The sequence below is a fragment of the Lycorma delicatula genome, chromosome 3 (genome assembly GCF_047948215.1).
Source record: "Lycorma delicatula isolate Av1 chromosome 3, ASM4794821v1, whole genome shotgun sequence".
NCBI lineage: Eukaryota > Metazoa > Arthropoda > Insecta > Hemiptera > Fulgoridae > Lycorma > Lycorma delicatula.
This window is the reverse complement of record NC_134457.1, coordinates 159,982,540-160,009,712: the sequence shown is the minus strand read 5'-3', so window position 1 is coordinate 160,009,712 and position 27,173 is coordinate 159,982,540. Positions and strand designations below refer to the sequence as shown.

Genomic DNA, 27,173 nt, shown 5'->3' with positions numbered 1-27,173 from the left:
TCAGCTGGTCATTAAGCCTTCTGTCCAGCTGCAAGAAGTCGACATCTAACAGTTGTCATATGTAAATCTGTTCCACTGGCTGCTAATTCTTTATTTAAGTCCACAGCAGATTAATTTTGGATCATTTTTACTTTTTGTTAGTAATAACAGATTCTGTGTCAGAGTAATTTTTCTTTTATCCCTACATTTGCCTTTCCTTTGAGAGAAAAGGATCCAGTTTCTTTAATTTTTTTTTAAAAATAGCATTCACTGTCCCAAGTCAAACACTCAAAAACTATTTGTCATTGTGTCATACTGATATGCTCACAAAGAGATTATTTTTAAATGCTTTCTTGGTGTTATGTCCACATTATTATATATTCAGGAGACACAGAACAAAACTTACAACATGATTCTATATGATACAGTATGATTCTGCAATAAAAAATGAAATGCACTTTCAAAAAATGCTATTTATAACATGAAAATTGCTAAATAACCAAAGAACAGTAACCTTACATACATATACAATTTAAAAAATGGATGTGGTCAAGCAGTGTAGCCACAACAGAAATAAACAAACAGTTTCCTGTGTTCGGACTGATTTACACACTGGTGTACATAATGTAATAAATTGAACCAAGTTTATTTTAATATTTGAAGTCTATTCAGCTGCACATAACCTAATTGTTAATAGATATTTATGTAATATTAAATACTTTGTCAGGTTTTTTTACCTGGAATGCATCCAATTTATATCACCTAAAAAATGCAAGCCTGACCAGATTTCAAACCCAGAGCTTGCTAAATGAAAGGCCAAGTTTCAGAAAATAGATTTATGTTTTTAACTTTTAATGTAATTAAAAGTAAAAAAAATTGCAGTTGCAGTTGAATTTGTTCAGGTACAGAAGCATATACCAATTTTTGTGATAGATGGGTTGCATCAGCCTTCCACCTAAACTTCTTTCTAAGTTTAAATATTAGGCATAGCATTTTGTATGTGCTACCATTTTTGTTTATCATAGATAACTGAAGTTGGGTTAAGTATGTAATAATATTTAATGAATTTGCTACATAAATGACTGAAAAATCACAACAGTACAAATAAGATTAGCTAGCGTGATCTGCCAAATTAAAATACTACATTAATTGAAAACAGTCATTAGTGGTAGTGTGCATGTATTAAATTTTCAAAAGCTGACATTATCAGTTGATTCATTTAAAGGCCACTAAATAAGGCTTCAAACACTAAGATTCATAAGATACTTCAATTGATTTAAATGCAAGTGTTTATTTCTAATTTTATAATGAGGTCACATAACCTACATGTTAATTTTTTTCAATATAATGTATTACTTTTATTTTGGTCATAAATTGTTTAATTTTTGTGTGTAAATTCTATTTATTTACCTTTTACAGAATACTCCAGAAGCATTTGAATACGTAAAACAATTATGGAAGGAAATGCAGGAAGTAGGGCATGTTCCTATGAACAAAACAGTTACATTTGCAGCTGGTCTAGCTATAGCACAAAATTCACCTCATATCGCACTTGAAATGCTGTCACTGACTTCTAAACAAAATTATGTTACTGTACGCAATCTTAAGGTAATAGTTTTCTATAGTTACATCTATATGAATTATTTTATTTTTATAATTTACTGTCAGATGTTGGAATTTTATTTTTACTGCTTGTTTTTGTAACAGTGGAAAATAAAATTTATTCAGTCATATTCTGAGGAGAGAAATTTTAGACTTAGAAAGTTTTATAAACACTGATCGATCATTATACAAATCTTTGGTTGAAAGTAATTGGAAAGTAAATAAAGAGAAGGATAAAAAATTAAAACCAAATTGTAAACGAAGTAAAATTAAAAAAAAAAACCAGATACAAACTACAACTTAGGAATTGTAAGCAGATACATCTGTGTAAATGAATACACAGATAATCATGCTGATAGTAAAACATTTTTTATCAAACTGTGAATGACATTAGGTATGAAACATTGAAAAAACAATATGAAAATGAAATTTTTTATTTGTGAGCATGTACAGTCATTTCTGGCATGCTAGTCCTTGGTAGGATGAAGACTGCAGGACTGCACTAGGGATCATCACAGGGCTTTACATAATTTTAATCAAAGACCTATGACTGAATTGCTCAGTGTTTTCTGCAGTGCAAGGGCTGTTTGCCATGAGTGTTTCAGTGTGCCAAATGGAAATCTTGGCTGAATTATGTCAATTCCATTTCTCAGACAACTGCCATCATCGGTTGTGTGGAGAAAAGTTCGGGCAACGTGTTAATCAGGACAGTCATCATAGTCTATTGGACTGGAAAGAAACTGCATCCTCATCACTGTGCCAATTGATTTGATGAATACACTTGGAAACATGTTTTGGTCAGTTTCACTTACATCATCATTCCTGAGTTTATGAGGTATAAGTTGCAGGTAGAAAATATCATGTTGTGATTGGAGACTCGGGAAATGATTTAAACATACCTTTATCTTTTGATGAGCTAAGATATGTATTGAATAATTTGCATGACTCTTCTGGAAATAATAATATCAGGTTCAGTATGCTGTCATATATTTCAAGTTGTGCGTTATGTATTTTTTGTATCTATAATAGAATATTTTCTGATTAGGATTTTTCAGATTCTTGGTCAGAAACATTGGTGATTCCTTTACTGTAATCTGGTAAAGATAAATCATGCCCCTCAAGTTATAGTTCTACCTTCTTAATCTGTGCAAGTTGATGGAACAAATGGTAAATTGTCGTTTAATGTGGTTTCTAGAAAAATACCCTAATTGCTGTGAACAGTGCAGTTTCCACCAGGGTAGATAGTCTATTGATAATGTAGTTGCTCTTGAATCTTTCATTCAAAATGCCTTACTACTACTTTGTCAGCACCTCGTTCCTGTATTTTTCAATATCAAAAAGCCGTATGACAATGACTTAAAGGAGAGGTATCCTAATAAACTGTATGAATGGGGTATACAAGGAAATGTAATTATATTTATCAGTAGTTGGTCCTTTTGAGTTAGAGTTGGAAATACGATGTCTGAAAATTTTACGTTAGAAAGATAAATATGACAGAAAAGTGTCCAAAGTGTTTGTTTGCCATAGCTATAAATTATAGCAAACTATGTGCAAAAATGCATTATATGTTATTTATTTTTAGATGATTTTTCAATAAACTTAGGCATCTAGAACTTTAGCAACTGGCAAGAGGCTTTTTTTCTTTTTGTTCCGGTTCAGCCTCCAGTAATTACCTTTCAGATAATACTTCAGAGGATGATATGTATGAGTGCACAGTCTCAATTTGACCATTCCTGAGATGTGTGGTTAATTGAAACCCAACCACCAAAGAACACTGGTATCTACGATTTAGTATTCAGATCCGTGTAAAAATAACTGACTTTACTAGAACTTCAACACTGGAACTCACGACTTCCAAATCAGCTGATTTTAGGAAGACGCGTTCACCGCTAGACCAAGCCAGTGGGTTACTGGCAAGAGGCTGCTCCAATACACAATTACCCTAGAGGAACTGTGGTGTAAAATGACTGGATTCATGTTTTCTTCAGTTTAACCAAAATGCATTTTCTTTTCATGCTAGAGAGAACATGTTGACCCTCAACTGTTTTAACATGGTGAACTAGTTGAATGATGCATTGGGTTAGATTTTTAGGATTGGGGTTTGATCAATGATAGATATGCTTAAATGTTAATACATTTAAAGGAGCTGAAGGTAAAATGTTTAAAAACACTAGATATGCAGAGAGTTTTATCCAATACTCATTGGGGAGTTGATTGAATATAAATGTTACACTTCTGCTGAGCTCTGGTCCATTCCTGTAGGCAGCGTGGCTTATTCATCCGTTCATCCAACATTGTAAGAGTGCTTAATGTAGCCCAACATTCATTCATACGCCTTGCTACAGGTGCATTTCATTGAAGCACTGTGGTAAGTCTACTGGTGGACACAGGTGAGGTATTCCTTTGGAATAGACAAACACAAATGATATACTCTTACGTAGCTCACATTAAAGCACAGGCAAAAGATCATCCAACCTTTGATGCACTGTTCTCTAACCCACATCTTAAATGATATCAGTAAAGATTTATTGCTCCACTAGGCATCAGAGCTCAGCACCTTTTCTTAGTTATAAATATATCTGCAATTCTTAATGCTGTTCCATGTTATTATCCTCCCCCCAGCCTTCTCTAGTAAATTACTGCTTTAGTTTTTATATGTAACATAAAAAGAATACAAATCCAGTTATATTACTAGAAAAGTTTTATAATATTATAAATAGCATGAATCCTGTTATACAGACGGCTCTAAAAACGTTAATTCTGTTGGTTGTGCTTTTGTAATTGTGAATAGAACACCCATGTTTGACTTTCTCAGCATCATCAGTATTTCCATTCCAGAGCTGTATGTTATTAATAAGGTCTTAAGTATTATTAACCCAACCTTTTGACACATACCTGTCTGTTGAGATTCCTCCATATTTGCCTTACAGGTGATTAGTGACTCAGCACAACTGTGAACTTCTCCTGGATTTCCAGCCGTGTTAGAATTTAAGGTAATGACGAGAATGAATTATAGTGCAGAAAAGAGCCTTTTTTCCAGCCTTCTTTCACTAATTGTGTTGTTTCTGATGATCTTGTTTGTTTTCGGAAGAGGGGTGGTCCATGATATGGTGCAGAGTGAACGGAATGCTACCAATAAACCTCATCCTGTTAAGAACACTGTATCATCATGGATTCCCTCATGCAGGAATAACTGTCAAGAGGGCACACTAGGCTCACTCATGGATATCTCATGACTCAGGCTATTGCACCTGTTTGTGTTCGCTACAACTGCCAACTAATTCTATACCACATTTTTGTGGATTGTTTCTGTAATATGGCATTGCATCGAAAGTTTAAACTTAGAATTAATTTTCGAAATATCTTTGGAAGCAGTGAGAGATGATATTATTGAACATTTTATAATTTCTTAAGGCCATCCATTATATTCAAATATTTGATTTTTATTGTAGTTTGTTTCAGCTACTTGACTTATGGCAGATAGTAATTTTATTGTTTAAGTTTATTAATAAAATATTTTATTGTGGTTTTATTTCACTTTTGGCATATGTCATTGGCACTTTCCATGTACACTATATTTTTCTGTTATTGGGAATAAATTTTTAATTGTTAATATTTATTTATTTACCAAGTAAATATCGTGTCTGGGTGCTGATGATGACTGTTGTGCGCCCAGGAAAAAATAAAACATTACTGGTTTAGAGAAACATGAATCATAGCTACATTTTTTTTCATTCTTAAGTATTTCATTTACTGTTTACGGAAATTATTAAAGATTGATTGCAATATACAGTTACTTTGGCAATATATTTCAATTGACAAATTATATGCATATAGTCACCCTCTGGACTGATGTGAGTGAGGGTATGTGTGGATTTATATATATTTCATCAACATTTTAGAATTTTTTCTACAGACACAGGAAAATTATGCTTGGTGAAAGCAGTTATCATATTTTGAACAGAAAAATAAGATTATGTTAAAACATTCCCAGAATGTTGAATAAATGGTTACCAAGACTTATAATGGAAAAAAGCTTTTTCCTTGCTGAAAGTTTTTTTTGTATACAAAGCCAGTTGGAAAATGTTAAATATCATTTTTTGTTTCTTCTATATAACGAACTAAAGAACTTAACCAATTTATCAGTATTTTAATTTATAGGTTGCAGCATTAGCTGATTTAAATCGTCCTGAAGATGCATTACCAATTCTTAGGAGAATATTAGAATTTGATCTACCTGTAGAAAGGAAACAGACATTTTCTGAGGAAGCAGTAAGTATTTTATCTTTATTTTATTCTGCAGTTAGACAAGATTTTTATTGCTTACTATATAGTAACCTATGTAGTAACCATTTATGTATACTGTAGCTGTTGAAAATATTTTTATCTTCATGAAATATCTGTTAATATTAGAGTTAGTTTTTTGTTTTCCTTTTTCTATAACATTCATCCTTGATTATCATACATCCTAATGACTATCACCTCTGACACATTACATGCTTACATTCTCTTCATTATTTATTTGTCATTTCTTGTGCCTACCCATTTATTTCATTTCTAACACTCCCAATTCTACATTTTTATCTTGTATTGACATCTTCTCCATCTTATTCACATGTTCAAACCATCAGAGACTACTTTCATTTATTTTTCTACATATTTTATACTAGTGGTAAGTAAGATATGAACATGTACCATTTTTTACATATATTACTTTTCTTTTAGGTATAAGTCATTCTTAACATCAAATACATTAGTTTACAATTTGATACACCCTATATACAGTATTGTTTATAGTGACATCAGATGTAGTGGCCAAAAACTTGTCTCTTGATTGGTTTGGTATGCTGTTAATACATACAGTATGTATATTGTTTATAATTACATTGGGTGTAGTGATATATCAGTTATTATGACTTATTTTTTCTACTGCAATGCAACATTTTATCACTTATAATGACAGACGGAAGTGACTCGTCAGTAACATAGTATATCTACATTGTAGATAAAGAAATATTTTGACGGTTAAAATGACATATCAAATATAGTAACCAAAAACTTTTCTCTTGGTTAGTTTGGTATGCTCCTAATGCAGAAATACAGTATGTACATTATTTATAATGACATCGGTTATTGTGATATATTGGTTATTATGACTTATTTTTCCTACTGCAATGCAACATTTTATTGTTTGACTGACAGAAGTGATTCATCGGTAACATAGTACAGTATATTTACATTGTAGCTACAGAAATATTTTGACTGTTAGTTTTTTCTTACATATATAGTGTAGTTCTGTTTTTTAACTTCGTCGTGTACCAGATTATTGTAAACTGAAGCAGTCACATTTAGTTGTTATTAATCTTTTGCTGTGAGCGTATCATATCATGTATTTTATTTTACGTATCCTGTGTAATTATTCAATAGTGATTTAATTATTATTTCACAAAAAACATTCATAATAGAGGAAAAGGTACACATTATCAGGAGTGTAGAGAATGGCAAAACTACGTGGGAATTTCAATAATTAAAAGAGACAAATTAATGTACAAAAAAAAAAAATTTTTACAAAATGAGACTTTTACTACTTCTCGACATAATCCCCACCAATATTAATACACTTGTCCTAACGATGAATTATTTTTTTATACCTGATGCAAAGAAGTCTTTGTCTTGTTGTTTGAACCACTTTTCCACAAATTCTTTGACCTCCTCGTTGTTGCTGAACTTTTTTCCATGTAATGTTTCCTTGAGTGGACCAAACAAATGAAAATCCGAGGGAGCCAAATCTGGACTATAGGGAGGATGTGGTAGTATCTCCCAACCCATTTTTTTCAATGATTTCTTGGTTGAGCTGGGGGGTGTGAAGGCAAGCATTGTCATATAGCAATATCATATCTTTTTTTAAGATCCGCAAAATTTTTCTCTCATTGCTGGCTTTACTTTTTTCATCAGCATGTCTGAGTAGTAGATAATGTTTATTGTGTGCTGCTTTTCCAAATAATCACAAAAGACGATACGTTGAACATCCCTAAAGACTGTCAACATGACTTTTCCCGCTAATGCTTACGTTCTGAATATCTTTTGGATAGGTGTGTTTCCATTCCATGCTTTGCCTTTTGGACTCTGGTTCAAAAAGGTGAACCTAGTTTCATCACACTTCAAAATCTTGTTTATAAAGAATCACCTTCCCTTTCATAGCGTTCTTTCAAATCTGTTCACACTTGTTTCCTTGTGAGTCTTGTTTCCTTTTGTTGTTGCGTTAACTCTCAGGACCCACCTTGCATTTGTTTTGCTGTATTTGAGCTTGTTACTGATAGCATTATGAACTGTTCCAACACTTACTGCAACTGGTTTTACTATATGTTCAACTGTAATACATTTGTCTTCACGAATAGTGTTGTCACTACGGGTTTCAAGTGAAGGAGTTGATATTTCAACTGGCTGGCCAGAACGCTGCTCGTCAGTCACAAGTTCGACTGTTTTTGAACTATTCTACCCACTTATAAAAATTTCTGCGGTTCATATAACTTTCACCATACTGTAAAATCATTTGAGAAAAGATTTTATCCCGTTTTTCACCTTTAGAAAGCAAAAAACTGTTCACTGAACATTATTTAACTAATGTGGAAACTTAAAGCGGACACACCATCATTAAATGCAATAATGAGGTTATAAACAAAAAAAATTTTATCAGTCAGCTATTCTCAGCTTATCCCAGTGATGCCAACCTAAAGTCATGAAAGTACAAAACTCCTCCTATAAACTATTTCATTTCTAAATCAATTTGTCTCTTTAATTATTGAATGTCCCCCATAATAAGGAAATCGCCCAAGAATTAGGTATAGGTCATTCAATATTATCGGTGGTATGAAAGAACCATGGAAAAAATTAGGAAAAATTTTGAAAAAAATTCTGTGAAATCAGAAAATTACGGCATAGTCAACATGATGTAAAGCAAAATAACAGACTTTTTGCAGAAAATGTAATTTTTAAAATTTTTTTCTACCTTGTTTTACTCTACTGTATTTATATTTATTGTTGCGTAATTGTTTTTTTTTTTTATAATTGTAAAAATAAATTATTATTATTACTGTATTACAATACCCGTGTAGATGGCTTATTAAATTAGTACCACTAAGCTATGTAAACATCGGTTATAATGACCTAAGATCGTCGGTTCCTTGGAGGTCATACTATAAACAATATTTACAAATTGTAAACTATCACAAAGTTTTTCCAGGACTTTCATAGCCTATTCTACTCAAAAAAATAATGGAAAAAGTTCATATAAACAACTTTGTTTGCGAGTTAACGGGTAGTGAAAGATTTTGCTCAGATTTCAGCTAACCCCGGTGAATTGAGGTCGTACTAAAATTTTTAGGATGTTTAAGGGGCAGAATTAGTAACTTCTTTCAGTTTGGACTAAAAAAAAGTCCCAGAACCTTATCTGCAGTAGGTTTTGAGAAATCTGGAGTGAAAACTAATAAATTGGGTTAAAAGCCCTTTTTTTGTTTGTAAAACAGGTAATAAATACGTAAAGCTTTAAAGAAAACTTGTAGAGAATTTAATTCTGAACAAAATGTTTTAAGATACGTTAAATAAAACAGAAAAGTTAGAAAAATTCAAATTTTATTTAGAAATTGTAATTACATTTGCCAGAAAAGTATTTATTTAATGTAAACAAAAACCAATTTTTTTCGGTGAAAAATTTGCAGTCGCAACACATTTATTGTTAAAAATTGCTGTTTAAAAAAATTGTTTAAACTGGAAATTACACAAAATTGTAAAATAAAAATTTCTTAGATAATTTTTTTTTTATTAAATACAGAAGTGCAATAAATTATTTGAAAAATCAACTAAGCACAAATACTGTATTAGTGTTTAAATCACTCTCTAAGGTACATTAAGTATATCAGGCACTATGAACTGTGTTGTCATTAGTGAAGGTTTCTGTGAATTTTAATTTGAGCATGATCAGTTTGCCATTGAAGTTATACTGTACTTATTTACAACAGAGGAATTCACTGATATAGTATTAATTTTGGGTTTGTTTTAATGGCAATGTTTCCACTGTTACAGTAGAACATGAAATACATTTTCAAAATCACAGAATTCCAGATCGTTTTTACCCAATCTACTTTTTTAGTGGCGGTAATTTTGTTTTTGGACTTGTCACACCTGCTAAATGACAAAACACAATGAACGTTCTCTAGCTGTTTTTTAGGTTATTAACATTATTGCTGTTGCTGTGATTGTGGCTTTCATATTGTTTGTGTTATAATTAGTGCAGAATTTTTGGTTTTAGGATGGTTTAGAGCTTTTGAAGTGAAAAATATGTTAACTCAAAATGCCACAAAAATGTGTGAACTCTGTGAATAATTTTTATTACATTTGTGGTGAAGTAACATTTTCGTCACAGAAACTCATTCTGACACCTCTTATGAACAATTTGTAAAGGATATCCTGCATTTGACAGAATTTTGTAGGGGAAAGAAAAGGAAACGTTGAAGGGATTCATGGATTTTTAGGCAAAGGCGATGAAAACTGTTATGATAGATTATAAAACAATGCTAGAATAGTTTATAAAAGGTGTTGAAAATGACCTCCTCCAACATCAATAACCCATTGCACTTGTTTAAATTTGTTTTCAAACACTTTAACCAGTTGATGTACTGGAATGTCTCATATGTATGATGTTATTATGGTTTTTAATTTGCCAGTTGTGTATGGTGTGTTGTTGTTTCACTGCCCTCCATAGAATGTAATCTGGGGGAGTCAGATCGAGCGATTGTGCAAGCCACAAACCCCTTGAAATTATTTGTTCACTAAAGACATTTCGTAAAAAAAAGTCATTGACCTATTAGCTGTGGCACTGTCTTGTTGGAACCAACTGTGATTGATTTCCACTTCTGTTAACTGACATCCAATTTTTACTTCATGTAATTGATGAGGGTTAGATGTTGATCACAGTTGTGTATTTTGCGAATTAATATACCTTCCCAGATGAAACCATGCTTCATTTGTAAAAAAAACATAATGTCGAGTATACCTACGGAATTTTGGACAATAAAATGTTTAAACCCTTGACAGTAATTTATTCTTTTGGCATGATCTGTAGGTTTCAGTTTTAGAACATGCATTACACTGTAGGGGAAAAGTTTCAGTTCTTTTCTTACAGCCTTATGTGCAGTAGCAAGTCCGATACTTGCTGTGCTAACACATTGACTTTTGGCTATAACATCTGAAAAATCAAGCAACTTCTGTTCATTTACTTTAGGTGGTCTTCTACCTAGATGAGCATCATCAACAGAGCCCGTTGCCCAAAATTCTTCACTAAGAGTTCAAACTGCATTGCAGGTGGGAACAATTGCATTTGAAAACTTTTCAGAAAACTTGATTTTCAAAATCAGTATATTTGTCACCTTCATGAAAGGTATGTTCAATGAGAAAAATGCATCCCTCTACTGAAAGAACCATTATGTTTCTCACAACTATTAATTCCGATAAACAAGACAATACAAAAAGAAGTATGTTCAGTCATAACTCAACAACTAATGTCTTGGTTTATTACTGTCCAACGAACACAAGGCAACCAACCTAACGCCGAAAAAACAGAATGCTTGTTCACTTATTCTCTGTTAGGGTGCACAATAATTTTTTTATTCACATAAAAATGTATTATAAATGTACATTTTATTTGTGGTTTAACTCGTTAAATGCCACTTGATCTAACAAAAGTTTTCAGAAAACCCGACTTTTAATTTTTTTAGTAGTAATAATAATTTGGATAAAACTGGGGGTTGTACTAACATTTTTATACTATCACTTATAAAGCCATGTATGTGTGTGATGCCTTTTGGCGCCATGGGCCTCCTGAATGAATGTATGTTCTGTAGGGCCACACATGCCATTTGACGTAAACTGGATTTAATGGTTATCATAGTAATCAATGTTAGTTTATGTGAAATATTATGAAAATTATTATTGGTTTTAAAACACTAATGCATTTTTAATCTCGTATTTATATTTTTTATTCTTAATACACTGTCACAAAGTTAGGCATCCATGCCACAAAAAAACCATAGTTTCACCTATACATAATATCTTTTAGGATAGTATAAATAACAATTTCTTCATTAAAAAAATCAATTAAAAGTTGTTTCTTATGTATGCGATTACCTGCTGCTTGTTCATTATTACAAAAATGATTAGGTTTTGTAATTATCATAAATCTATTCTAGCCCATATAATTATAGAAAGCCAGTGTATTAAATAATGGGTATACCAATAATTGTTTATTCTGTTTAGTTTAGTTTCTCCTATGTAAAACACAGAAACACATGACATTTGTCTTTCTAAGACTTCTGCATAATTATTTGTTTCATTCACAGTCAAGTTAAAAAAATATCAGCTTTTAGTTGAAAATTGTTAATTGGCATACCTTCAGTTGGAACAGAAATACGAAAACCAGTATCTGCAACAAAATCAATTTTTTTTTAATTCTGGTGGACTGATCGCCCAACATTACTTGCCGCTTTCGTATTTGTTGTACATCGAGCAGTTTTTGGTACAGATATATTTTTATCAATGTCATTTTCAGTTATCACACTGTATCAATATTATATTCTTTTTTGAATACCATCATCATTGGTTTCAGTTTCTCTGTGTTAGTTTGGGCAGTTTAGTGTTAGTAATATTTTTGTCTTCACTCGACATTGCTGTTATCTACCAGGAGTGTAAATGTGAAACTGGAATTATAGCTACAATTATTAGTTTTCTCTAATGAACGCTTAGATCATAAGTAAAATATTTATTTACTACTTTTGTAGATATTTTATTTTGAAACAACTAGTTTACAGTTATTAAAAGGATCTCCTTATACTGTTTGAAAATTTTCATTCTACACCTCAGTTGTCTTATACTTACTGACAAGTATACTTGTCTTTCTTTAAAATCTGAAATTCCTGTAATAGGGTTTAGACTTATATATATGTAAATGTATTTAAAATGTCATGTTTGTAGTTCTTACTGGTTTACACTTAATTGTGAATTTTTTAGATGGAGAAGTTACGCTTATCTGTTCAGAGAAGTGGAAATAAAGATTTAGAAACTGAATTCAATAGAATTGATCAGCAGTTAACGGTTCAGGGTCATATCGCCGCTGAGGTAAGTATTATTTTTGCTTCTACAAAAAAAAATATATGTATACATACTTATCTAGTTATATTATAGTTTTTTCTTCTGCTTATCTACCCTTTTTCTTTACATAAATTAGTTTCTGTTTTCATTTTACAATTAACTTAAGTTTGCTATAGTTATATTGAGAGACGAAGTTTAGCTAATTGAGAGACAAGAATATATAAATAGAAATAATCGATTATAGCTGTAGTAATACTTGAATGTTTCTATTCAGGATGAAAATTCCTCCTCAAAACATGCACATATAGATTTAAAATGGACAATATTAAATTTACCTATTGTAAAGATAAAATCTGTTAATTTTACCACCTTGATGTAATTGTATAATAAATAATATATATCTCTTTATAAAATAACTAATATATTGAGTTCTGTTTATAATCTTTTTTTTTTTTAATTTGAAGTTTCCAAATTTCTCTGTTCTAATGTATTTTTATGAGTTAGAAACAGCAGTTACTTTAAAGAGTTCTATATGATCATTTAGGACAAGGTTTGCAGAACATTTTAGATCTTACAAAAACAACAAGTTAGGGTTCTCCAATCTTGCAGACCATTTAATAATCAATAAACATTCAATCACCGATTTGGATACAAATTTAAATATAGTAGAAATTGTAAAAGGATGTGATAATAAAAAATTAGATATTTTATAAAAATATTATATTTGCAAGTGTAGACAGAAGTTTAATTTGATAATGTACGGACAGAATTTGATAATGACTTTCTTATCAAATCCACCTTAGATAGCAGCACATTGATATAATTTAAATAAATTCAAATAACTTGAGTACAGCACTGTATGTGTGGCTAGCCACATAATAAAAAAAATTTCAATTTTATATTTTTTAACATATATGACTACATATTTTTATATGTTTTAATTTGAATGGTTTAAATTTAATGTTTGATTTGGAAGAAAAATTTTAACTGATGAGGGAAAACCTCGAAAGTGCTATTAGAAAAAAATAATAGCATATATATATATATATATATATGAAATCAGTGTTATAGGAACATCAGTTATAGAAAACCCACAGTGAATGGGATTACAATACATGCAAATTCTAATCACCCATAGTCACCGCAAAAAATTTGTACATATAAAAAGCTGATTTTTAGAGCTTTATGTTATAAGGAACAGTGATAACCAAACTTAAACAGGAAACAGATAAACTAATAGTAATATTTAATGGTTTTGATATTGGGGTTATAGAAAAGATAAACAGAAAGCAAGAATTAAGTACCATGATAATTTTACACAATTGCAAGAAGAAAATAATATAAATATTATTAATAGTTCTTTCTTAGAATACAGTTAATACAAATGAAATAATTAAAAAAAATTACTGATGTTAATGATAAAAATAAATATAAAAAACCTTACAAACCACATAACCATATTATAAAATATTTAAGGAAAAATAATAATAAAAATAATAAAGTGATGGAGAAGATTTAAGAGGAATATATAAAACTAAATATAATGAATGTAATAAAATTTATATTGGGAAAACAACAGATCTTTTAAAAAGCGATTTATGGAACATTACATTCTTACAGAAGCGGAAAGATAGGTATATCTAACATGGCCGATCACTTGCTGTTGTTAGGCATAGTATTACTGATTATAAAATAATATAGAATTTTGGAAATTTATAACAGCAGTAAAAAGATTGGATATACTTGAGAAAATATTATATTTATAATTGTAACAGAAGTATTGAAATGATTAATCAATAGATTGTTTTTGAAGATGATGATTTAAAGACATATTTGATTTGTAGTGTTAGCAACAGTGTTTATGAATATTGTTGCATGACGTTTTAAATCTATTATCATTACATTTGGCATTGAGTTATGGTTATTGGGATGATGGTTTGTATTTCTTTTTTTTATGTAATTTTAGGATTTTTTACTGACTGATGATGTGGGATCCCGTGAAAGTTAACATTTAGTGTTCGTTTTTTAGGTTCTGTTACTGTGTTTGGTAGTTATTATAAATATATAAAAATATTATGTAGGAAGTATTAAAGTTGTAATTAATTCAAATGTTACAGCCTTTAAGTAAGCAGTTATGTACAGAGATGCATTACAACCCGACAATGCCTCCAGGTCGAAAAGAAGATAGACGCTTAGCTGCAAGTTTTGGTATGAACCATCCTCGACAGCAACAAACAGCTAGGAGACGTGAAGGACTCGCTGATATAGTCTGATAAATGTATAACTTATTATATTTGCGACTAATTTAGGCATATACTTCAGTATATTTATTTAGTGTATTTATACCTAATATTGAACACACATAGGTGTATATAAACAATTTATAATAAAAATCAGTTTTCTTTAAATAATTGCAATTTTCTTTTTTTTTAATTATTTGGAAAAATAAAATTTCTGGGTAATTGTAAAAATTCTCCAGACATATCCTAAACTATTTTCTGCATTCAGCATGGACTGGATGGAGTATAGTCATTACAAAAGACGTCATAGATTTGTAATTGTAACAATTCCTGCTTTCTACCTCTGCAGCCTTTCTTCTGACTACACTCAGAGCTGCAGAACATTTTATACTGTACTTAACACTACAACAAGAATACTATAACATATACCCTTACACAACTACACAGAAACATCCTACACTATTACTTTTTACATTCACACTCAATGGTGTTGTGACATCTTACAAAACGCAACCGTAACCCAAAGTAGAAACTTTCGTGTTGATGGGTGAATGACTCTACAGAGTCTCAAACGATGTCCTCTGGGCACCTGGGCAAACCCAGCTGTATTTAGCTCTAGCTCCAGTACACTTGGGCTCTGCTGGAATGATCTGTTATATCACCAGAACTCGTGGGACCAAAATGTGTGAACAAGTCCAGAAGACCTATGATGGTTGGTGGTCCATCTGAAAAAACTACCAAAAATAGTGTAGTGAAAAGGCCTCGCTCAACATTGTCTGACAAGGATAACAGTCCAGAACACATTGTTAATTTAAATTGTGACAAGAACATCAGATTTGTAGTTCTTTGAAATAGTCAGGAAAATTGCTCCCTTCATAAGGTCTCGCCTTTCCTAATTAACAAAGTCATAAGGTTTCGAGTGGTTCCCCGAAGAACATTAAGTTATGAGATGGTCGAAGCATATATTGACGAGCAGAGTCAATCTCTGTTACGTCTGACTATTATGGATGGTATAAACATAAGTGAAGAATGCCACAAAACTCTAAATATGAGCCAGGGAGTCATTTTTTGCAGACTTTTTGGATATGGATATCACTGAAACAGCTGAGTTTTGTTCCCAAGATGTTGTAGAAGTAAAGCATATAATGAAACGGCAGAATGGCGTGGAAGAACCTACACCTTACCTTATTTTGACATTTAACCTTACGATACCACCAGAGAAAATAAAGTAGGTTATTTATCGGTTCGACTGCAACCATTCATATCCAATCAGCAATGTTTACTGTAGATTGGGAAATCCATTTGCGAACTGCAATGGATCACATACAGCTCGCTCCCAAGATTGCCCAACTTTTAAAAAAGAAGGCAATTCTCAGAATCTGTATGGAGCAGAAACTATATTTTCCAGCTACATGAAGAGAATATAGAAAATTAATCAATTATCGTAACTTGGTTAAACTCAATATCTCTTTCGCTGCTGTGAAAAGCAAAGCCCCTTTAAATGCAGATCATGCAGTGAGTCAAAAAAACTTGTGCAGATGTTATCTGATCAAGTCGCTTCACCTCAGTCACTATTTCAGGGCTGAAAAAAATGAACAAAAGGTCGTTAGTTGCAGTTAGTAAATTCATAGGAATTCTTTCACACTGAATGATAATGTTGAACACGTACAATAGTGTCAGTGGGAACATCTCGGCAAACACTCTAAGGACATCCATCGAGATACCGTCTGGACCAGGACTTTTCCACAGTCTTAGTTTTACCACCGTGTTCTCCAGTTCATCCTGCATGAATGGCAGAATATCATCAGCTACAATCTCCTTTAGTCGCCAGTTTTTAGCTGGAAAAAGCTCGCGCAAGGTGTCCCTCAGCTGTATCCCAGGTAGCTTGAGCAGCAACTTCCCAAATTTGTCCATGCCTATTTTATAAGCATCTCCAAACAGGTTCCTCTCCAAGTCATTACAGAGCTCTGCTCATTTCGCTCTCTTCAAGCTAATTTTGGCTTTCTTCAACTCTTTTCTGGCCTGTTTCAGTAGAAGAGTTATATTTTCACCCACTGAAGGGCAATCACACTTTCTTCCTTGTGTTAGACCTTTACAAAGCCTGACACATTTATTCCTAAGCTCTTGTATTTGCACGGACCACCAGTAAACTGGTCCGCGTCTCACAACCCTCCTTCTCAGAGGACCTCTTTGCAGGATTGAAGTATAACTTCATGCAACCCTCAAGCTCCAATTAATCATGTCCACGTAACTGCGTTTTGAAGGTTGCTCTTTGTTTCAATATCAGTGCCGACTTCAACCACCAGGGCCGCACAGTGTCAATACAATAGATTCATGGACACTCAATGACCACTTCTACAAAGTCTGTAAATAAAGTAATGAGACTGGTTAAGAAAAACTTTTTATTTACAATCCAATTATACATGGACCTTATCACCTTCAAAATAGTTCCATTGGGAAGCCACGCAATGCTTCAAACGGTTTTCCCACTCTCATAGCAGTGTTGGAACTCAGAAACCAGAATATCATTCAGATGGTTGGTTGCATTTTTTATGTTTTCTACAGTTCCAAAATGGTGTCCTTTGAGGTGTTTTTTTAAATCGGGAAAAGGAAAGAGTTGCAGGGACTCAAGTCAGGTGAATAAGGTAGTTGAGGAACTACAGGAATGTTTTTTGACAAAAACTCATTGAAAGTGCAGTGTGACAAGGTGCATTGTCATGATGCACCATCCAGTTGTCTGTGATGGCTGATCTCACACAGGCAACTCTGCAGTCTTTCAAGAATTTCTCAGTAAACATATTGATTTACAATCTGTCCTGTAGGCAGAAACTACATATGGACAATGTCATTATATCGAAGAAACAAATTAGGATGGTTTTGATCTGCTCATTTTTACTTTTTTGGGACGTAGTGACTGAAGTGTACCACTTCTTCCTCTGGCGTTTTGTTTCTGGGTTATACTTAAATATTCAAGATTCATCACCAGTAATACCATTTTTTAGAAAATCAGGGTCAGTTTCAATTCTCCTAGAAGATCGCAGTACACTTACACCCTGTTGTTTTTCTCTTCAACATTGAGGTTTTTTGGGACCAATTTTGCACAAACTTTTTTCATGTTCAATTTGTTTGTCAAAATTTGATGGATTGTGGTAAGGTTCAAATTCAATTGTTCTTCAATCATTCTGACAGTTAAATGCTGTTTGTACCAAGTCTGATTCGCTCAACATTGTTGTCTCTTTTTGATGTTAGCGGTCTTCCAGAGCATGGCTCATCTGCATATTCCCGACCATCTGAAAATACTTTAAGCCACCTAAAACTTGGGCTCGGGAGCGTCATCTCCATATGCCCTTTTCAATTTTGAAAACGTTTCAGTAGCATTCTTAGAGTTTCACACAAAACTTGATTGCACAGCATTGCTCATAATTAGTATCACTCATATTTGTAATGCCCAACAAAAACTTTGTTTACATCTCATGTGGCAACAGCAGACTAAAAATATTAACCTAATATAAATCTGCTGTTCATATGGTTATACGAACAGCTGATTTAACATATGGTTTTATGTTAACTATTGTTGCCACTTTGGCTGCAAAAAAAAAACTAGTTTCATTACTTTATTTACACACCTCGTGTATATCTGTGGTAACTGAGCATATTCTCTACAGCACTCGCCACCTCATTATACTCACATGTGACTCCCCAATGAAGGTAAGGTCCAGCGTGTGACCCTTGCCTCCCCTCTGAAACATATGAATTCTATATTCATTGATAAAGACCATACCCACAGAAGCTATTGCTTCTGCCAAGAATTTGCCCCTCTCATTAGTTACTTTGTTGGCCAACTCTGGATTCTTGGCATTAAAATTTCCTATCAGCACCAGCCCATTACATTTTCCCACTGCTACGGACAGTTCTTCAACCATCTCGGTAAACTGCAGTATTGGTATATTCGGTGAGAGATAGAAACTGAAAACCGTCACTTCCTCCACCACAGCCCTGACAAACCCTCTTTCATAGCCACTGTCTCTGTTAGCAACTCATCAAGACACAGAAGCAATCGCACATGATCAGTCAGAATCTTTGTACCATCTGTAATTTTGCAGAACCCTAAGATTCGGTTCTGAGACCACTACAAGGTTGCCTTTACAATCTCTGGCGATAGCCCACAGAAGGTCATGGGACTGGCAAGACCTATTCATGTTTAGCTGAAGAACCTTGTTTACCCAGAAGGCTGCCATACCTGTAGCCCTCTACACCACACTTCCTGCAGGTCGCCGGTTCCCTCCATCCTGCCTTAAAGCGACCCTTTTTGCCACAGTTAAAGCAATTTCTTGACCTGTTGAGATTGTGGCACCTGGAGGCCTTGTGATTAAGGTCCCAACATCAGAAGAACCTTTCCTGCACCATGTCTGGTGTCACTCTATAGGACACCATCCCGACATGCAGGCGCCCCCTCTGCAAAACTTCTCTGCTTCGTTACTACTACTAATGAGCACAGAAGCCACCTGCATGCCTGAGTGGACCAGTCTCAGTCTTATAGTGAACTCTACATTCTCTTCCAGATTGACAATGTCCCTCACCGCTCACCACATCCTCCTCCCTGGTGGTAAGGGTATCTAAATCTGTAATGATACTTTGATTTCTTGTATTAGATTTGAGGGCTACCTGTACACCCAGAACCTCCTGCTGTAGTTTAAAGAGTCTGAGGGCCCTCCACCTAGTCTTTAACCCGTATCCAAAGATCTTCCCCTTGTCCTTAACAGACCATGGGATTCGCCATCCTTGATTTCTCCTTTTACCTCCTTAAGTAGCTCTGCAAAAGACTTTACCTTGTTTATCTGCCGTTTTCACTCTATCAGCAGGAGCACTACTGGCAGACCTGCCTCCTAGTACTGCTTTTATCTGTTCTGTTCACATAAATACCTGTTGTTCTATTTGTTCTGCGACCTGCATATTCAATCACTTTATCACATGAGCTGCATCGCCCTCCTTGACCCCAAACACAACATTTTGTTTCGCCCAGAGAAACACCTCTGCAATTCCCTTTCAGAATATGGGGAATGTTTGCTTCCCCTGTTGACAAATCTATCACAATAGTGAAGAGTTTCCTCACAAAATCCTCAATCACCCCTGAGGATTTTGGCAGACTGTGCACCCCAGGAGCTGACCTGCCTTCACCAAATCTGGTGAAATTTGGGACCTGCAGTGCCAAATCCTTCACCCTCAGGACTGCCCTGAAGATTGACTCCAAGAATCTGCTTCTCATCTTTGCAAGGTCAAATACTACTGCATTGTGAAAGCAAGATTCTTTTTCCTTTCCAGGAGCGTAAAATCTTTCAGTTCTACTGTCTTCTGAAAGCAGTCTTTATGCCACCGAGCCAATACAAGCCCATCAGGGTCCTCATTCCAGACCCCTTCCTCCAGTTGTCTCAGGAGTTAGTTACCTCTGACCACCTTTATAGTTTGACAAGCAACCTCACACTTTGTCGTTTCAATTTCAAAAGGGTTTGATTCGACAAAAGCATGAGATGCCACGACTACACTTGCCATATTACCCACGAGCTTCTTCAGTTCCTGTGCAGTGTGACTCTTCTTGGCATGTCGACCTCGGGGGTCCCCTCCATCCTCATCTCCTTCCTGCCAGGGACGGATTTAGTGAAGCAGCTCCACTTCAGTGTTTTTCCCACACCATTAGTAGAAGATTTACTAATGGTGGAGTCCTGCGAACTATAAGCATATTGCAGTGATTGTTGCTGATGACTATTACTTCTTTGACCATATCTCGAGTCCCAGTTGGTCAATCAGCCTCTAATCGCCAAAATTGATCAAACCACCAAAAAACACATGATTTGATATCCCTCATGCTATATTTGAGGTGGGTCAGTGGGGGGGAAATAAAATGTACATCCCCAAATCCAACCACGGATTTTAGTGGTGGGAGAAGAAGTAAAAGATCGAAGGGTTTGAGATTCATGTAGAACCAGAAGGATTTATCTGGGAAGGGAAGGGTTGTTAAATTATAGGAAAAGGAAGTTTTCCCTTATAACTCAATGATAGCACATAAAATAATAGTGTAAGAATTAACTCGCCTAAGTAATTTATCGAAGAATTTACTAAGCAACAACAGCTTAATTACCTATGCTAAATACCAGTCTTATGTTATCAGAAGGATAATCTACCACCTGCTATCTTGTTTACAATTAAAATTAATGTAACTCTAAAATGTTTCAGTGTAATCACCTTGATAACAGCTTATTATACAACTAGATAAGAAGTAATTGTCTACTTCCAAATACACACACAAACAGTAATACCAAGCGAATTTAACCCCTATTGAATGAAGCTAAGAAAGAAAGATGAACAGTTTTCAACATAGTAGTCATAGTATTCTTTGCAGAAAATATAATATTATCTTCATAATAGCAATATTAGTAGTTTTAAATTTAAAATCTACAGCCGTTTTACATTAGTTCATCAAGCAGTAATCAATCAATTCAAGCAAAGCAGTCTCTACAGGATATTTTAAAGTGATGCAATTAAGTTTCAAAAATAGGGACATTGCAAATGGTATAATTTTTCTTCGCCTTGTTAACTTACTTTAGATTAGTTTTATCCATCTAATCATTTATTCTGGTGTTTTTTAAATTATAATATTTGTTTTTAATTTTTTGGCAGAAGATATTTAGTTGCACAGTAAGAACAGATTTCAGTTTTTCCAAATGCATTAAAGAATCAGAGCATTCAAGGAGTTGTTTTGGATTGGATGGTTGCAAATGTGGTGTAACAGCATTTTTTTCACAGGTATCATTCTGTAATTTTGTTGTCTTGTAATAGTGATTAAAGAAATGTTAAAAAAAAGATTTTTTAATGTATTTTGTGTGTGAAATTAATTACTGTAACGGTTTTTTTTTATTACTACTAACAGATAAACAGAGACTTCAATTTAATAAATGGACAATCAGAAAAACAGTATTTATTTTCTAACAAGTTATCTATCAAACTGATAATTCAATTATGTAATTAATTAAAATCATAAAACAGACTACTAATACAAAAATATTTGTATCATTTGATTTTAAGTAAATCTCTGTCATCTGCTCAGAACACAAATTTGGTCATTATTTCAGTCAGTAATAAGCATCTGGACAAATGTGAAAATCAGTACTGTAATAATACAATAAAAAATTAAAAGTTCTGTTTATATATAATTAATATAAAATATGAGGTCTGTAAATAAAGTAATGAGACTAGATTTTTGGCAGCCTAAGTGGCATCATTGTAAAGTTACTAGTAAACATATGGTTATATGAACAGCTGATTTATATTAGGTATTAATATTTTGTCTGTTGTTGCCACATGAGACGTAAACAAACTTTTTGTGAAACGAGTTTCTGTTGTGCATTACAAAAATGAGTGATACTAATTATGAGTAACATTGTGCGATCAAGTTTTGTGTGAAACTCTGTGAGAATGCTACTGAAACTTTTTCAAAATTGAAAAGGGTGTATGGAGATGACACTCTCAGCCCAAGTTTTTAGGTGGCTTAAAGCATTTTCAGATGGCCGGGAATCAGTTGCAGATGAGTCAAGCTCTGGAAGACCGTTAACATCAAAAAGTGACAACAATGTTGAGCGAATCAGAGACTTGATACGATACAACGCAGTTAACTGTCAGAATGATTGCAGAACAATTGAATTTGAACCATACCACAATCCATCAAATTTTGACAAACAAATTGAACATGAAAAAAGTTTGTGCAAAATTGGTCCCAAAATATTTCACTGTTGAAGACAAAAACAACGGGGTGGAAGTGCGATCTTCTAGGAGAATTGAAACTGATCCTGATTTTCTAAAAAAAATGGTATTACTGGTGATGAATCTTGGATATTTGAGTACGACCCAGAAACAAAACGCCAGAGGAAGGAGTGGTACACTTCAGTCACTACGTCCCAAAAGAGTAAAAATGAGCAGATCAAAACCATGCTAATTTGTTTCTTCGATATAATGACATTGTCCATACGTAGTTTCTGCCTACAGGACTGACTGTAAATCAATATGTTTACTGAGAAATTCTTGAAAGACTGCGGAAAAGAGTTGCCTGTGTGAGATCAGCCATCACAGACAACTGGATGGTGCATCATGACAACGCACCTTGTCACACTGCACTCTCAATTAATACGTTTTTGTCAAAAAACATTCCTGTAGTTCCTTATTCCTTATTCACCCAACTTGAGTCCCTGCAACTTTTTCCTTTTCCTGAATTTAAAAAACACCTCAAAGGACACCATTTTGGAACAGTAGAAAACATAAAAAATGCAACCAACCATCTGAATGATATTCTGGTTTCTGAGTTCCAACACTGCTATGAGAATGGGAAAACCGTTTGAAGCATTGCGTGGCTTCCCAATGGAACTATTTTGAAGATAATAAGGTCCATGTATAATTGGACTGTAGATAAAAAGTTTTTCTTAACCAGTCTCATTACTTAATTTACAGATCTCATATAAACAAAAGATACAGTAAATAGATTAACTGATTTAAAACTTAAATGACTTATTCCCTTTGTTACAAAAGCAATATTAACAACTTGTACCATTTCTACATTTCCAGATAAAAATTACAGCTTGTTGACATCTTATATTTGATGATTGAGCTTGCAGTTAACAAGACAAGTGCAGTGTTTTACTTAAACTATCTTCGTTATTCGTTCATAGCACATCATATCTGATATTAAGTTTTAAAAATTAACTGCAAAGTCCAAGGTACATGAAAGATACTACACATTAATGTTAGCTCAGTGTTATAATCTTATTAAGTGTCAAAGACTAAAGGGATTTGTGTTGATAGCATAATAAAAGATTAAATTATTTTGTAATTTCCTTATATTCTTAGTATATCTAGTTTAATGAATGAATTATTTTTACCATATAAAAGGTATTACATTAAATTTATTAGAAAAAGTTCTGATGAACTTTAAAAAATATAAAACCAAACCAAAGTAACATTAATCAAAATTTACCATCACATAAATACTAATTCTTTATAATAAGATGTAACTTTCGATAATGTTTGAAAATAGCAATGAAAATTTAAATTTTTTTTACAAAATTTATGAGTCTTCTTTTAGTTCTTATCTTCTTGAAGTGCTTCTTTATACACATTTTTTTTTTTTTTTTTTTTTTTTTTTTACTTCAACATTTAGTTTATTTGTACAAAATAAAAATTGATTATAAGAATCTCAAAACATGTATTTGTTTCATCTTCTATCAAATGTAAATGTAAGAAAAAAAAAGAGTAACTGATTATATAAATAAATATTTAAGTAATAAATCGATATAAAACGTGTAGTAAATAAAAAAAAAATGTTTTATGCATGAAATTACGAATACATTTTATTACTTTACAACAGTGATAAACAAACATTCTTCAGTATATTATACTGCAATTATAATTGTATATAAATACATACCATTTGTAGAAAAGCAACACTTAAAATGAATAATTATGACTTTTTTAGTTACATATTTCTTATGCTTATTAAATTAACACAGTAAAAATAGTAGAATTAATTTCATTTTGCAGAGTGCTCAAGTCAGGTGAATAACAGGATTATAAGGAATAGGCTTTTATAAACTCAAATTAGTCTACCAATTTCCAATCTATAGTTAGTTTCTTATAGTGCAACATATAATAAACACAGCATCACATACAAGAAATTATTTGAATATGTTTTTAAGTACCAAGGGGTAAGTCAGAAAACAAGGCTTCTGGTGTTTTACATATATTGAATCTGTTCTTAGATGATACCTAGGGTAGTAGTTTTTTATATAAACCAATCCCAGTACACCCTTATTTTGTTGCAGATAGTCAACAATGGCAATTACTCTGTCTGTAAACAGGAAAAATTGTGATATGTTAATCAGTTTTGCTAGCAAAAGAAATGGCCCTGGCTGATTAATTTCAATTAATCATAAACTTTAAGCAATTTTTTACTAATTAGTAATGTACTAAAAAAGATTGCCATATATCAGATGTATTATGCATTATTGCTACTGCATAATTCTCAACCACATAGAGCTTGTGAAAATGATTTTTTGGAAAGCTAAGATTGATAAATTCCTCAAATGGCCTACAGCCCATTTGCATTATCTGTTCCAGCAAGGTGATTGTGTTTTCAACTGTGAAGAGCAAATTAATGGCTGTAAGTTCCATTTCTATGTAAATTGTTTTTGCCTAGATAAGTGCATTAATTCTTAGGGTGATTGTGTTGAAAATTAATCCAACTATATACCTTATCAAAAGTTTATGTTTTAATATGGATTAATTTCTTTAAAAAGTACTGGCGTTGAGAAACTTATTTTCTGACTTTTGTATATAATAACAAATCTATTTATAGTTACTTAAATAAAATTAATAGTAATTATATAAAATATTGACAAAGGTAATGTTTTATGGCTAGTTAATACCATTGTCTTCTAATTAACTCTATAATATTGCATGGGTGAAAATACATCCACTGAATTATTTCAGATTGTTGCACTTGAGAGCTTCTATGTATTTTAAGTTAATTGACAATACTTATGCTATTGCCATTCCTTGTTATCTGTCCTATAAACTGCAATATGTGATTTTTTTTCACTGGTTGTATTAGTTGCTAGTAACTTGCTACAAACATTAGGATTGACAATATTACGTTCTTTTAATCTTTATTATGAAGTGTCAAGTATAATCTTTATTTATGAATGTCATTTGTTTGGTAACAATATTTTACTTAGGCCAACTTTGTTGGCGTAAGTGATAATAAAATATCAGACCATGAGTATAATGCTGACATCAAATAATTGGTAAGAAAAATGTTTATTATTTTTTACTGGTGATGAAAACTGTCAGTATTTAGTTCATTCTAAGTTTATGAAAGACAAAAATGGTTGTCTGCTGTATGAAAGCTTCAATTCAAGTAAAATTCTTCCTGGTTGGGATATGATCAGATAAACCCTCAGATATACGGATTTAGATATAAACCCTTAGGTGTTGTTTATTTTTTGTAGCCAAGTGCCTTGTAGTTCTTTTGGTTTGTTTTTGATAATGACTGATTCTAGTGGATAGAGGGGTATGTCCTTACCTACAGGGGAGGGGTTTTTCACTTCTGCCAGGAGGGGCACCCAATGGAAGGGGTAGGTCTGTTGGTGTTCCTCAGGATGATTTTTTCCAGGGACGGCAACATGGAGGACACCGATGGCTTTGAGAGGGAGCTACCACCGTTGCTAAGGATGTCACAGGAGAACTCTGGTATGTGTGCAGGTTGAGGGGCAGCTGCTGGAGGAGCCTTCAGTGAAGTTGAGGCTGAGTGTCTCCCCCTGACACGGAAGTTAAGTTGCGAGCTGATGACAGGGGCTGGATGTTATCTGCAGAGAGCACAGTGGTGGTGGCGTTTGACCAGGAGCAAGGTGGGTTGGTCCAGATGTTGGTTGGTGAGAAAAAAGTAGGTGCAGACGAAGAGGGAAAATAATTTTTACTCTAGTCATCTGAAGGAATTTAGGTGTGAAATAATCTAATTGCATGCTTGTATTAAAAGTTTGAAGTCTCTAGTCCATCAGAATGCTAATACAAAGGTGGAAATAAAGATGTGCTCCAAAGAGTTGAGTGGCATCGTGAAGAATATAAACGGGTTCTGCGATGTTTAGAACAATGCTGCGCCTCAGACAAGGGATAAGGCCAATCCACACCTGATATCCGATGGGCGTTCGAGAGTGGTGTGGCTGACGATGAATTGATTCATTTACTCCTCTGGGGGTTGCTGAAGGATGTTTTCAAATTATCAGAGCTGGTGGAGGATATTGGTGGTCTCCAGGGGACTCCCCAGGTCTGGCTCTTTGATCAGGCGGCTGGCATGGGCCATCAGCAACAGATGAACAGGTGCCTTGGATGGGGCACCTAGTGCGTTCTGGCTAGCTGCAAAAGGGCCAAGTAGTTAGTTGTCAGAAAAACCAATGCTACTGACCTCGTTTGTGGGACTCTGCTCTGAATGTTAGTGGAGGTAGGGTATGTTGTAGTCGATACAGCTAGAAGTGAGGTTGAGGTGGCCCTAGCTAAGGATATCCATCAGATAGTGGCAAAGACAGACCTACTGGACAGGTGGACTGTCTGAGATCTTTTTACCAGTAGTGGAGAGTACTAAATCTTAATTGGCATTTTTAAAAATAGTGTCCG

At 33.4% G+C, this 27,173-nt stretch overlaps 1 protein-coding gene across 2 annotated transcripts in view; it reads left to right on the top strand.

Annotated features, from left to right (window-relative positions):
- LOC142322148 (pentatricopeptide repeat-containing protein 2, mitochondrial-like) overlaps window positions 1–23,812 on the top strand; it is a 47,200-nt gene extending 23,388 nt beyond the window's left edge. The window contains exons 5-10 of one of the 2 annotated variants that reach the window (XR_012755788.1): window positions 1,399–1,587; window positions 5,743–5,853; window positions 12,643–12,750; window positions 14,841–15,001; window positions 21,639–21,764; window positions 23,574–23,812. Coding sequence is in view for 1 of the 2 variants with exons in the window: in XM_075360891.1 (XP_075217006.1) it covers window positions 1,399–1,587; window positions 5,743–5,853; window positions 12,643–12,750; window positions 14,841–14,996 (564 nt within the window). In the remaining variant the exon portion in view is untranslated. Of the gene's footprint in view, window positions 1–1,398; window positions 1,588–5,742; window positions 5,854–12,642; window positions 12,751–14,840; window positions 15,135–21,638; window positions 21,765–23,573 lie in introns of those variants that run through there. The other variant, XM_075360891.1, reaches the window with a different exon arrangement.
- The last annotated feature ends 3,361 nt before the right edge of the window (window positions 23,813–27,173 follow it).